The sequence below is a fragment of the Elephantulus edwardii genome, unplaced genomic scaffold, assembly GCF_000299155.1.
Source record: "Elephantulus edwardii isolate Elephantulus edwardi_28Jun2011 unplaced genomic scaffold, EleEdw1.0 scaffold00233, whole genome shotgun sequence".
Lineage (NCBI taxonomy): Eukaryota > Metazoa > Chordata > Mammalia > Macroscelidea > Macroscelididae > Elephantulus > Elephantulus edwardii.
Window position 1 is genome coordinate 945,705 of NW_006399983.1, and position 12,270 is coordinate 957,974.

The 12,270-nt window shown below is 43.1% G+C and overlaps 1 protein-coding gene and 1 pseudogene across 1 annotated transcript in view; one reads left to right on the top strand and one right to left on the bottom strand.

The window, feature by feature from the left end:
* Positions 1-248: 248 nt before the first annotated feature.
* Positions 249-749, bottom strand: LOC102867247 (annotated as a pseudogene).
* A 9,895-nt stretch (positions 750-10,644) lies between these two features.
* Positions 10,645-12,270, top strand: part of ZNF18 (zinc finger protein 18) — a 28,334-nt gene continuing 26,708 nt past the window's right edge. Inside the window, exons 1-2 of the mRNA XM_006898575.1 lie at positions 10,645-11,031; positions 11,688-11,877. Coding sequence (XP_006898637.1) covers positions 10,645-11,031; positions 11,688-11,877 — 577 coding nt within the window. The remainder of the gene's footprint in view (positions 11,032-11,687; positions 11,878-12,270) is intronic.

Consider the following 12,270-nt stretch of genomic DNA (forward strand, 5'->3'; position numbering starts at 1 on the left):
GAGACCAGTACCAACATTTTAACCAAAATAAGAACAGACAATAGTATTGTCTAGTTTTTATTTCAGTCATAAATTTGTCTGCAATCCTGCTAACCTTGGAGAAAAGTAAAACATGGAACCCAAAGAACTGTAGCAAGAGCACAAAGATTAAAAGGTACTGCAAGCACACTGGGGGTCGCAGGATGATCTCTGGAGCTATAAAAGGAATGATGTGGTGATTAAGAGAAAACATGAAATACAGATCATAATTAGAGTTGTCCACAATCAGCAATGGTGATCTTCTTGCTGGTCTTGCCATTCCTGGACCCGAAGCGCTCCATGGCTTCCACAATGTTCATGCCTTCTTTCATCTTGCCAATGTCTACATGCTTGCCATCCAACCATTCAGTCTTAGCAGTACAGATAAAAAACTGGGAACCGTTTGTACTGGGTCCAGCATTTGCCATGGACAGGATGCCAGGACCCGTGTGCTTCAGGATAAAGTTCTTATCATCAAACTTCTCCCCATAGATAGACTTGCCACCAGTACCAGTATGGCTTGTGAATCTCCACCCTGGCACATAAACCCAGGAATCATTCTCTGAAAGCAAGGAACCCCTGTAACCAAATCCTTTCTCCCCAGTACTCAGAGCATGGAAGTTTTCTGCTGTCTTTGGGTCTTTATCTGCAAACAGCTCGAAGGAAACGCGACCTAAAGGTTCACCATCAGCGGTGATGTCGAAGTACACAACGGGATTGGCCATGGCTGGGGCAAGCGTAACAAACAACTATACTACTGAGGTGACGGCATCTGTAAAACAGCCGAGAATCTTTGTTTTCTTGATGTTGAGCGTCAATCCACATTAAAGGCTGCAGTCCTTGACCTTCTACAACAAGTGCTTCAGGGCCTCCTCAGTTCAGCAAGCAAGGTTATATCATCTGCATAATGCAGATTATTGATGAGTCTCCTACCAATCCTGATACCACACTCCTCCATACAGAGCTCAGCCTCCTGTATTATCTGTTCTGCATATAGGTTGAAAAGGCACGGAGATAGGACACATTCCTGGTGTACACCTTTCTCAGTTTTAAACCGTGTAGTATTTCCTTCCTTTGTTATGACAACTGTCCCTTGGTTCAAGTATAGATTTTGCACAAGCACAATCAAGTGTTCTGGGATTCCCATTCTTCTCAGAATTAGCCGAAGTTTATTGTGATGCACACAGTCAAATGCCTTTGTTGGTTTTTAAAAAAGTTAATTTTAATGGAAGTTTACAGGACTTAGGGTTTTCATTCATTCATTGTTGCACTTTTCTCCCTGCCCATCCCCTCCTCCTAGTCAAATGCCTTTATATAGTCAATGAAACAGACATTCGTTTGTTACTCTCTGCTTTCAGACAAAACTCATCTAACATTAGTTATAATATCCCTAGTGCCACAACTTTTTAAAATATGTTGTTCCAGTCATTTTTTTATAATTTTTAGCAGAATCTTGCTTGCATGTGCTGTTAAGGTTATTGTTTGATAATTTCCACACTCTGTCAGGTCACCTTTCTTTGGAATGGGAACGAATGCAGATCTCTTTCAGTCAGTTGTCCAGGTGGTTGTCCTCCAGACTTCTTGGCACAACATGGTGAGTGCATCCAGGACAATATCTGTTTGTTGAAATATGTCAATTGGTAAGCCATCAATTCCTGGGGCGTTGTTTTTTTACCAATTCCTTCAGAGCAGATTGAAATTGTTCCTTCATCACCACAGGCTCTTGCTCATATGTTGTTTCATGAAATTCTGTGTCAGACAATTCCTTTTGGTACAGTGACTCTGTATAATCCTTCTATCTTCTTTTAGTGATTCCTGGATCATTCAATATTCTGCCCATAGCATCCTTAAGATAATAAAGATAAAAAGGAAGCGGACAGTGCCTTGAAGGCATTGGAAAAAAACAAGGCCCCAGGAATCTGTAGGATACCAATTGACTTGTTTCAATTAATTAATGCAGCCTTGGATGCACTCACCGGTCTATGCTAGGAAATTTAAAAGCTGGAATAGATCCCATGAAGATCCCACACTTGTATAAATTCCAAAGTTGTTGTTGTTATGTGCCATTGAGTCGTTTGCGACTCATAGCGACCCTATGTACAAGAGCCCTAAACGCCGTTCTATCCTGTGCCAGTCTCGCTGTCTCAAACACATTCATTCCCACCACTCCACTCACAGAATCGATCCATCTCATCGAGGGTCTTTCTATCCTGCGTTGTCCCTCCACTCTCCCAAACATGATCTCCCTCTCCAAGGACCAGTCCCTCCTTGCAGCATGCCCAAAATATGTCAGACAAAGCTTCAGAATCCTTGACTCCAAGGAACATTCTGGCTTCACCCTCTTCAGGACAAACCTATTTGTTCTCCTAGCAGTCACTCTTTTCCAGCACAACTCACAGGCATCAATTCTGTTTCTATCATCCCTATTCACTGTCCAACTCTCCGATGCATAGCATGTAATTGCAAAGACTATAGCAGGAATCAGGCGCACCTTAGCCTATTTTGGGATCTTGGTGAGATCTATTCCAGCTTTTTTGGCTCCAGTAAAGTAAGCTACCTAGCCCATAAAGGTGTCTGCAAAATTAACCAGATATTTGCATGCCCATGTGGAGACAAAGGAATATGTCAGGATTTCAAACCATTAAGATGTTAAGATAGAGGAGAGAACACAGACCCAAAGATCTCCTTCACCTATCCCTGACAGAGAGTCACTGTATCAAAAAGGATTGACTCGCATAGAATCATTTCAAGTACTAGCATGTGACCAGGAACAACAGTGATGACGGAAGAAATTCAAGCTGACTAAAGACATTGGTAACATCTAAGTCTTCAGGAATTGTTGGAATACCATCTGACATTTCCAACAAACAGAAGCAGCCCTGCATGTGCTCACCAGGCTGTGCCAGAAATATGGATCCAGTCAGCTACCAGGCCAACTGATTGGAAAAGATTCATTTCTATTCCTATTCCTAGAAAAGGTGATCAAACATATGGAAATTATTTAACAGAGTAATTAATATGAGATGCAAGCAAAATCTTGGCTGAATTTTTTTCAAAACTACCTAGAACAATGCATTGCCAGAATACTCCCAGAAATCCAAGCCATATTTAAAAGAGGTGATGGCAGCAGGGTTATCTTTGCTGATACTGGATGGATCTTGGTGGAATGCAGAGAATATCCTTCTGTTTTATTGTGTATGGGAAGGCATTTGACCATCTGGATCATGAGAAATGATGGCTAACACTGAAAAGAATGGAGATCCCAGAACACACAATTGTGCTCTTGCAAAACCTATACCTAAACCACAGGTATCTGTTCGATCAGAGCAACTTTTAAAATCAATACTGGTCCTTGATGCCATCACTGATGTTATCACACTTTCTTAAAATTAATTTTAATGAAAGTTTACAGAGACTTAGTGTTTCCAGTCATTCATTGTTGCCCTTTTCTCCCTGCCCACCCTATTCCACCCAATTCACTCTTCTCCTTGAAAAGTAAAACAAAAACCCTTTCATTGTTATTCAATCCCTACCCCTGAGTCCACTCCACGGTGCAGCCTTCATTCTGGACTCCTGTCAGATGTCATCCCACTTTTAAAAATCTATTTTAAAATCAAGAAAGGTGTGTTTTAGAGTTGTATCATTTCTGCATACTTAATTCAATCTGTGTTCTGAGCAAATTATCTGAGAAGCTAAACTTTATGAAGAGGAATGTGGCATCAAAATCAGAGGAAGACTCATCAACAACCTGTGTTATAAAAAAACAACAACCTGTGTTATGCACAAGGCACAACTTTACTGAAAATGAGGAGTTGAGCGCTTGCTTCAGAAGATTAGACTGCAGCCTTCAATATGTATTACATCTCCACATTAAGAAAACTAAAATCCTCACCACTGGGCCAATACACCTCATTAAGATAGAAAATATTGAAGTTGTCAATGATTTCCTCTCACTTAGATTCACAACAGATGAACATCCTGGAACCACTGGTCAAGAAATCAAAAGACGTATTGCAGGGAGCTCTGGTGGCCTAGTGGCAAGAAACTGCACAGCAATTCCAGAGGAAAGTGGTTCAAATCCACCAGATGCACTGCTGGAGAAGTAGGGGTAGTCTCCTCCTGTACCAGTCAGATCAGATTTGAAGGTACATTGTTGTTGTTGTTGTGTGCCATCGAGTCGCTTGCAACTCATAGCGACTCCACAAGAGCTCTAAATGCTCTTCTATCCTGTGCCAACCTAGCCATCTCAAACGCACTTATTCCCACCGCTCCAGTCACAGAATCGATCCATCTCATCAAAGGTCTTCCTCTCCTTCGTTGCCCCTCCACTCTGCCAAACATGATGTCCCTCTCCAAGGACCAGTCCCTCCTTGCACCATGCCCAAAATATGTCAGATGATGCTTCAGAATCCTTGACTCCAGAGAACACTCTGGCTTCACCCTCTCCAGGACAAACCTGTTTGTTCTCCTAGCAGTCCATGGTACATTCAACACTCTTCTCCAGCCCCACAACTCAAAGGCATCAATCCTCTTTCTATCAACCCTAGTCACTGTCCAACTAACTCTCTGATGCATAGCACATAATTGCGAAGACTACAGCCCGGATCAGACGCACTGTAGTCTCCAGCCTGACATCGTTGCTCTTCAGTATTCTTGAGAGGTCCCTCACAGCCAACTTTCCCAATGCAATTCGTCTCCCGATTTCCTGGCTGCTGTTACCAAGAGTGTTCACTGTGGAGCCAAGTAAATTAAAACTGTTAACTATATCAATCACTTCACCATCCATGCTGATGCTGCCAATTGGCCCAGTGGTTAGAATCTTTGTTTTCTTGACATTTAGCTTCAGTCCATATAGGAGGCTGTAGTCCTTGATCTTCTGCAGCAAGCGCTTCAGGTCGTCCTCAGTTTCAGCAAGCAGGGTTGTGTCATCTGCATAACTCAGGTTGTTGATGATTCTTCCACCAATCCTGATGCCACATTCCTCCTTGTACAGCCTAGCATCTCGGACGATCTGTTCTGCATACAGATTGAAAAGGTATGGAGACAGAATACATACCTGACGAACCCCCTTCTTGATTTTGAACCATGTAGTGTCCCCTTGCTCTGTTCTGATGGTACATACACACACACACAAAATAATAAAATAAAAAAAAGTTAAACAAACATAAAACCCCCAAAAGACATCTTGTGTTGGAAAATCGGCCATTCAGAATCCTCTCCAAAGTGTTGAAGAGCAGCTATGTTAGTTTAAAGATTAAAAGCCTTAGTGTGCCTGATACATGCTATGGTCTTTTCAATTACTTGCTATGCTACTGAAAACTGAGCAATTACTAAGGATGACAGAAGAATTAATGCCTTTGTGTTGTTACACTGTAGAAGAGTACTGAATATCCTGTGGATATTTCTCCTTTTTGAGAAAAGGGCGACAAGAGAGCTCATTGCAAGCCAGGCTGGTGAATCTTCCTCTCACATACTTTAGGCATGTTGTTATGTTAGGAGAGGCTAGCATGCCCTTGCAGAAGGGCATCCAGCTTGGCAAAGTGAAGGATCAGTTTAGGGGAGGAAGACCCTCAACAACATAGATTGAGAAGGTGACTGTGGGTCAAGTATTTTGTGGATGGATACACATCTCCCAACAGGATGTGACAAGATAGGGCCAGGTTCAGATATTTTGGTTTTGGGGTGGCTATGAGTCGCAGCAAATTTGAGATGAAATAACTTCTAGCTGCCCCCGCGTGGACGCATAGCACGGGTGACGTGGACTGAGCAGGCAGCTCCGGCAGCCAATCCAGGCATTAGCCTCATTCCGGCCCCGCCCCGCCCACCAGCCCAGATCCGCGCGCGCAGCTGCTCCCGGAAGTGCTTCCTGGCCGCGGGGGAGGTGATGCCTGAGGCCTGGACTGGCCTCTAGTGATAGCCCTGGTTCCACTGCTTCTCGTCTGACCGTGTTGGGTCCAGGTCACCGCGGTGGGCCAGAGTGGCGCTCGCCCCTGTGCATCTAGGAACTCTGAAGGTTTGTCCCCTTTAGAATGTGAGTCAGGTCTGGGGTGGGTGACGTTCCGTGAAAGGCTGCGGGGTGCCTGAAGTCCGCGATTCTGAGCCTTTGTCCACCAGAGAATCCCTGGCCGTTCGCTGTTCCCCCGCCCCCAGTGGAAAGAATAGGACTCCTTTCTGCTGCTGAGTAAAGACTGAGAAGGAGCCTTGGGAAGAGGGAACCGGGATGAGATGACGCAGGGAGCTGATCTCCTTGAGGGGCTCTTGGGGTTGGAGGACGTGACCCGCGGTGGGAGCATCCCTGGCCTCGGGGGCACCAGGTGTCAGCAGCCCCCTCAGTTCTGACAGTCCTGTACCATCATTGGGAACTCTCCTCAAACCACAGGCTTTAGAGCTTTCTGGGCTTGAGTCTGGCACCAACAATGAACCTCAGAGCTTCCAGATTTGAAATTTTAGTACTTCCCTCTCGGGGTGATGGCGAAGAGCAGAAATAACAGAAATAGCCCAATAAGCGGCGTATACATTTTAAGGTGCTCAAACAAATGGACGTGTATAAAATAACTACCTCATGGTTGTACATTTTAAAATTCTGATTTGTTACAAGACTAATAAGTAGAGCAATTACCGTTTTTAGAGTAAGCTTATAATTGTGAAGTCTTTGGGATGTTAGCGCTGTAATTTTTAATAATGGAAACGTTTTTCTTATTATGTGGGCATACAGTGCTATTGAAATCATGTTTAAATATCTTTTAAGCTTGACCATTTCCCTAAATGTGTGTGTGTGTGCGCGTGCGCGCGTGCGTGTGTGTGTGTGTGTGTGTGTGTGTGTGTGTGTGTGTGTGTAACTCCCATCGGGACCCCAATTTTAATTGAGAAAGTTTGCAGATGGTTAAATCTTTGATAGTCTATCTCAGGAGACAAATTTTAGTGGTAAAACTAGAAAAAGTCATTGCTGTTGAGTTAGAAGGAACTCATAGCTGACCCTCCAGTGGATTTTCAGAGAGGTTGCAAATTACCTGGGAGGAGATTGCCCATGTTTCTCCATTGGAGCAGCCTTACCCACTTGGCCACCAGAGTACCCTTGCTGGTAGAGGAGATATAGATATATATATAGATATATCTCTCTATATATTCAGTTATTCAGCAGATAGTTATTAACATGGATAATTTCTTTTACAGTAATTAGTAATGGTTTCTATAAAGGTATCTCTGGTGGCTTATTGGTAAGGAACTGTGCAGCCAACCTAGAAGTGCACAGTTTGAATCCACCAGCTGCTTGCTGGAGAAAGATGGATAGGCTTCTCCCATGTGGTTTACTGACTCTGAAAACTTACTGAAGGGTCAGCTATGCTGTGTGTCCAACTCATTGGTCCACTGCAACAACAGCTCCTGTGAGGCTGGTTAACACACCAGATGTCTAATTTGTACCACTCTGTCATGTCTGGCGTCAATTATAATCCTCCTCCCCTCACTTCTCCCATCTTCATCTGTGCCTTTGGGTTCTGCAGTTCCCTGGAAAGTCTCACAGAAACTGTCAGAGAAATAGCACAATTGATTGTCAATGGTGTAGGCCAATGCATGTGGTCACAGATAGTGAACTATAGACCCAGAGCCAGCAGGCAGAGTTGGTTTGTTGTCAGGTTAGATGCAGTGCCCCAATGGAACAAGCATTGAGTTTCCCAGGAATGTTTTTTTATATTGCATCTCAGCACCATAAACCACACTCCAGGGTGGCAACTTGGATAATCCTTTCTAGTAGGGTGGGACCTGTACACCACTCCAATCCTATCTTCGTCGTCGTCTTTTTTTTTTTTTTTAGTATAGTTTCCATTTTATTTTCAGATAAATTTTTTCTTCAGCCTTTAAGGAATCAAGTCCTTACATGGGCTTTGGTGGTGGTCATGGGACAGCACCTGCAGGTCTAAATCTGGGTGGAGGTGTTCTGTCCTTCTGGCTTCATGAGAACGGTTCCTCACCACCTTGCTGTGAATGACACAACTCATACAATATGTGCAGTTGTGCAGTTTCACATAGAGCTTTGGAAACATGTATATGTCAAAGACACTTGCTTCGGAAATATCCCTGACAGCAGGTGCCTCTACTATATTTCAAATTATGAACGTCTTAATTGCCTTGTCTTTGGGTACACAGTGGGCACAGTTCATGCACCAAATAGGCTGTACATGGCTGTGGCCCTTTTTGACATAACCATTATTTCTCCTTTTCTTTGTCATCTTAGAAGCAAGGGCCTGAGAGTCAGTTCTATCTTCTTAATACAATAAATAGCTCATCCTTGAATGACGTTTTAAGCATAGACAAAAATAATTTAATAAAATAAATAACTCATCCTTGAATAACGTTTTTTAAAAAATTTTATTATTTTTTGTGTATTGTCAAATCGGATCTGACTGGTACAGGAGAAGATTGTCCCTCCTTCTCCAGCAGAGCATCTAGTGGATTTGAACCATGCACCTCTGGGATTGCTGTGTAGCTTCTTGCCAGTAGGCCATCAGAGCTCCCTCTTGAATGACATTTTAAGCATACATAAAAGTTATTTAATCCTAAAATGGAACATAATAGATGGAATGGCTATATTAAAAATCAGTAGTCAGGGACTTCTCCAAATTATTCAAGAGCAATGATGTCAGTTTGAGGACTAAGGGGCTTCTGATTCAGGCCATAATCTTTTCATTCACTTGCTTGCATCTGTGAACTGAACAGTGAATAAGGATGGCAGAAGAAGAACTAATGCTTTGAGCTGTGGTGTTGGAGAACAGTACTGGCTATCTCATGGACTGCCAAAAGAATGAACAGATAGATCTTAGAGAAGCTGCAGCCAGAGTGCTCCTTGGAGGCAAAGATGATGAAGCTTTGTCTTGCATACTTTGGGCATGTTGCTAAGAGAGATTATTCCTTAGAGTGACATCATCCTTGGAAAGGTGGAGGGACAGTGAAGATCAGGAAGACCCTCAAGCAGGTGGACTGACAAAGTGACTGTGGCTTAAGTGTGTCAGAGATTGTGAGGATGGTACAGGATAGGACAAGATTCAGATCTGTTGTTCACAGGGAAGCTATGAGGCATAACTTGACTCAACAGCACTGAACAACAACCACATTTATTTAAAGCTATATATTTCTCTTAGCTAAGAGCTCCTATGGCCTAGGTATAAGAAATTGCATTGCAATCCAAAAGACTTACGGTTTGACATGCCATTGCTCCTTGAGAGGAGAATGGAATCTCCCATGTGATTTATTGCATCTGAAAAACAGCTGCAGGGTCAGCCATGGATTGGTTCCAACTTTGCAGAATGCAATACAACGTCCATCCCTCTAAACAAAGCTTTAGTGGAATCTCACGAATTTTGATATTTTGTGTTTCCATTTTACTTACTGATTTCTTTTTTAGCCAGGATTATTTGATAATTTCTGTATGTTGGATATATCATTAAATTATAATTTCTTCAGAGAAAATATACACTAAGATCTCAGGATATGCTATTTACTATATATTTGATCTATCCTGTTGAATGTGTTATGTGCGGTTGAATGAGTTTTCTACACTTTCTGGGTTTAGTGATAAGAAAATTTCAATAAGACCAAGACAGTTTACAGTGTTAGTTAGGTTTCTATTCACTTTATCATTTAGTATTTCTCTTCTTTGTTTTAGTTGAAGTCTAGGAAATTTTTATATTAGCCAAAAAATAGTTCACAGCAATAGGTGTGTTTTCAGGTAGCCAGTATTTGTTCCAAATATCCTTTGAGCCCAAGGTTAAAATTGGGTGACAGGATTATCATCACTTCACAAAGAGCCCACTTTGCAACATGGTACTGAAAGGAGCCACTTGGGAATTTCATTGCCCTTTTTGGAAAAGTCTGTTTTGTTCTCTTTAACCTCACCTTTATTCTAGAGGCATCATTGGACTTCATTTGTAGGAAACTGGTGTGTTTGTCTAGCCTTTCAGTCTCCAAATGGACAGATGTACTTATAGAAGGGTAGCAGCAGAAGATGTATTTATCTGGAATCCCGTAGTGAAATTTCTTCATGAGGTAGATGGTATTCTTTTTTTTTGCTGTGGCCATTTGAAGACCAACCAAGAATGTTATTAAGTAGACAGCCTGGTGGTGGTAGTTTAGATGTGTTGTCAGAGGTTTACTCTATGGCTACACTACTTAACACTTTTTCAAAGTGGAAAAATGTATCCATTGTACTCCTGGGTGGTGTAAGCAGTTAAAGTCCTCTGCTGTTGACTTACAGGTGGGAAGTTAAATATACCCAGTAGTATCTTGAGAGAAAGACCCAGTGATTACTTCTGAGTAACAAGCCAGCGCTGGACATCAGTGTAAAACAGAACTCTACTCTGAGAAACATGGGTCCACATGAATTGGAGCAGTCTCAGTACTGACTTTTCTTTGTCAATCCGCTAGGCAGGTGCAGAGATCATGGTTGAGTCCAGGGTTTCTCAGCAGGGCATATGAATTTGTGTTTAAAATCGTGTTGTTCTTTGTGTATCACTGGATCTTCTTTCTTTGCCAGTGTCCCTGCAAGAAGCTATGTGAAGACCTGCTTCTCCCCAGAGAATTGTTTCACCCAGAAGCACTTTGCTGATGTAAAAGAACTTGTCAAGCCCAGTTATGCCATTGGAGCTGGGACAGGCCCTGGTCCAGGTGCCACCACTGGCAAAGGCAGAGGACCCTCCACTCCCTGGACCATCTGCTGCCTCTCAAGGGGAACTCTCCAGCCCTGAAGCTGCCCGGCAGCTTTTCAGAGGTTTTCAATACCAGGTGCTATCTGGGCCCCATGAAACCCTGAGGCAGCTCCGGAAGCTCTGTTTCCAGTGGCTGCAGCCAGAAGTTCACAGCAAAGAGCAGATCCTGGAGCTCCTCATGTTGGAGCAGTTCCTCACCATCCTGCCCAGGGAGATCCAGATGTGGGTGCGCACACAGTGTCCCCGCAATGGAGAGGAGGCTGTGACACTAGTGGAGAGCTTGAAGGATGACCCGCAGAAACTATGGCGGTGGGTAAGTAGAGGGCATTGGGATCTAGGGTCCTTTTGGGGTGACCTCCTGCCTCATCTACGGCTGTGTGCCTGTCAGGTCCCTGGGTGGTGTAAATGGTTAACTATTAACCGTAAGGCTGGTGCTTTCAACCCACAAAGGGATAGAGTTAGGAGAAAAATCAAATCTTGTCATCTACTTTCCTTTGCAGTTTATTCTAAGAACGCCCTAAAGAGCTCCTCTGCTCACGATGTTGCTGTGAGTTGCAAAGACCTTTCCACAGCTGCTTTGTTTTCCTTTGTATGTTAGTGACTTTCAACACTCTAGCTGTTAGGAATTGAAGGTACAATTTCCCATTGTACAATTTCCCATTCCATTCTAACATAACTCTAGAATGTTTGCATTTCTTTAAGTTTTAACTGGTACAGACTGTCCAATAAAAACCTTGTATTACAGGCCTGTCATGAAGGTCTTGCAGGCCTGGTTCATGTCAGCAGTTGGCCTCTCTTATTCTGTTTCCATCAGTGTCTGGAAATACCTGCTGAATGAGAAAATGAAGCTGGCTTTCTTCTTCCCTATTCCCAGTTCTGAAGGACTCTAATATGATTTAGAAGATAACTGCATGTTTTCAGGAATCTCAAGTTGACATTCTTCAGTAACAAGTAACATATGATCTTTAGATCAGCACCCAGGTTCTGGGACAGGAAAGCTCAACTGGGAAGATGGAATCTACAGGCTTCCAAGAGAGGGAGACAGACACCTGTCCTGAAGTGGAGCCTCAGGCGCTGGGACTTCAGAATTCAGCCTCAGGGCCTGGAGAGCATCTCAGCCACATCATCAAAGAGGAACCTGACTCTGATCCAGAACTAGGTGAGTGTCAGTTCTTATTCATGGTGGTATTGGGGGCTTAGAGAAAATTGGGAGTTCCTGGCTTTCTGAGGTGAAAGTGTATTTAGATCAGGGTGTTGCTGGGAAGTTTGGAAATAAGGTTGATGTCCACCTTAGGAGATTCAGTGTCTCCATTTTAAATCACTTTATATCTGCATTAGACTATTTACACTTGAACAAAAAGGAGAGTGAATATTTAGGTGAAACTCTTTGGAATATTAGAGGGATTTGGACTTTGTTAGTGTTGCACATGTTTTTGTTGTTATGTGCCATCGAGTCATTTGCAACTCATAGCGACCCTATGTACAACAGCCCTAAACTCTGCTCTATCCTGTGCCAGTCGCACTGCCTCTGACACACCCATCCCGATTACTC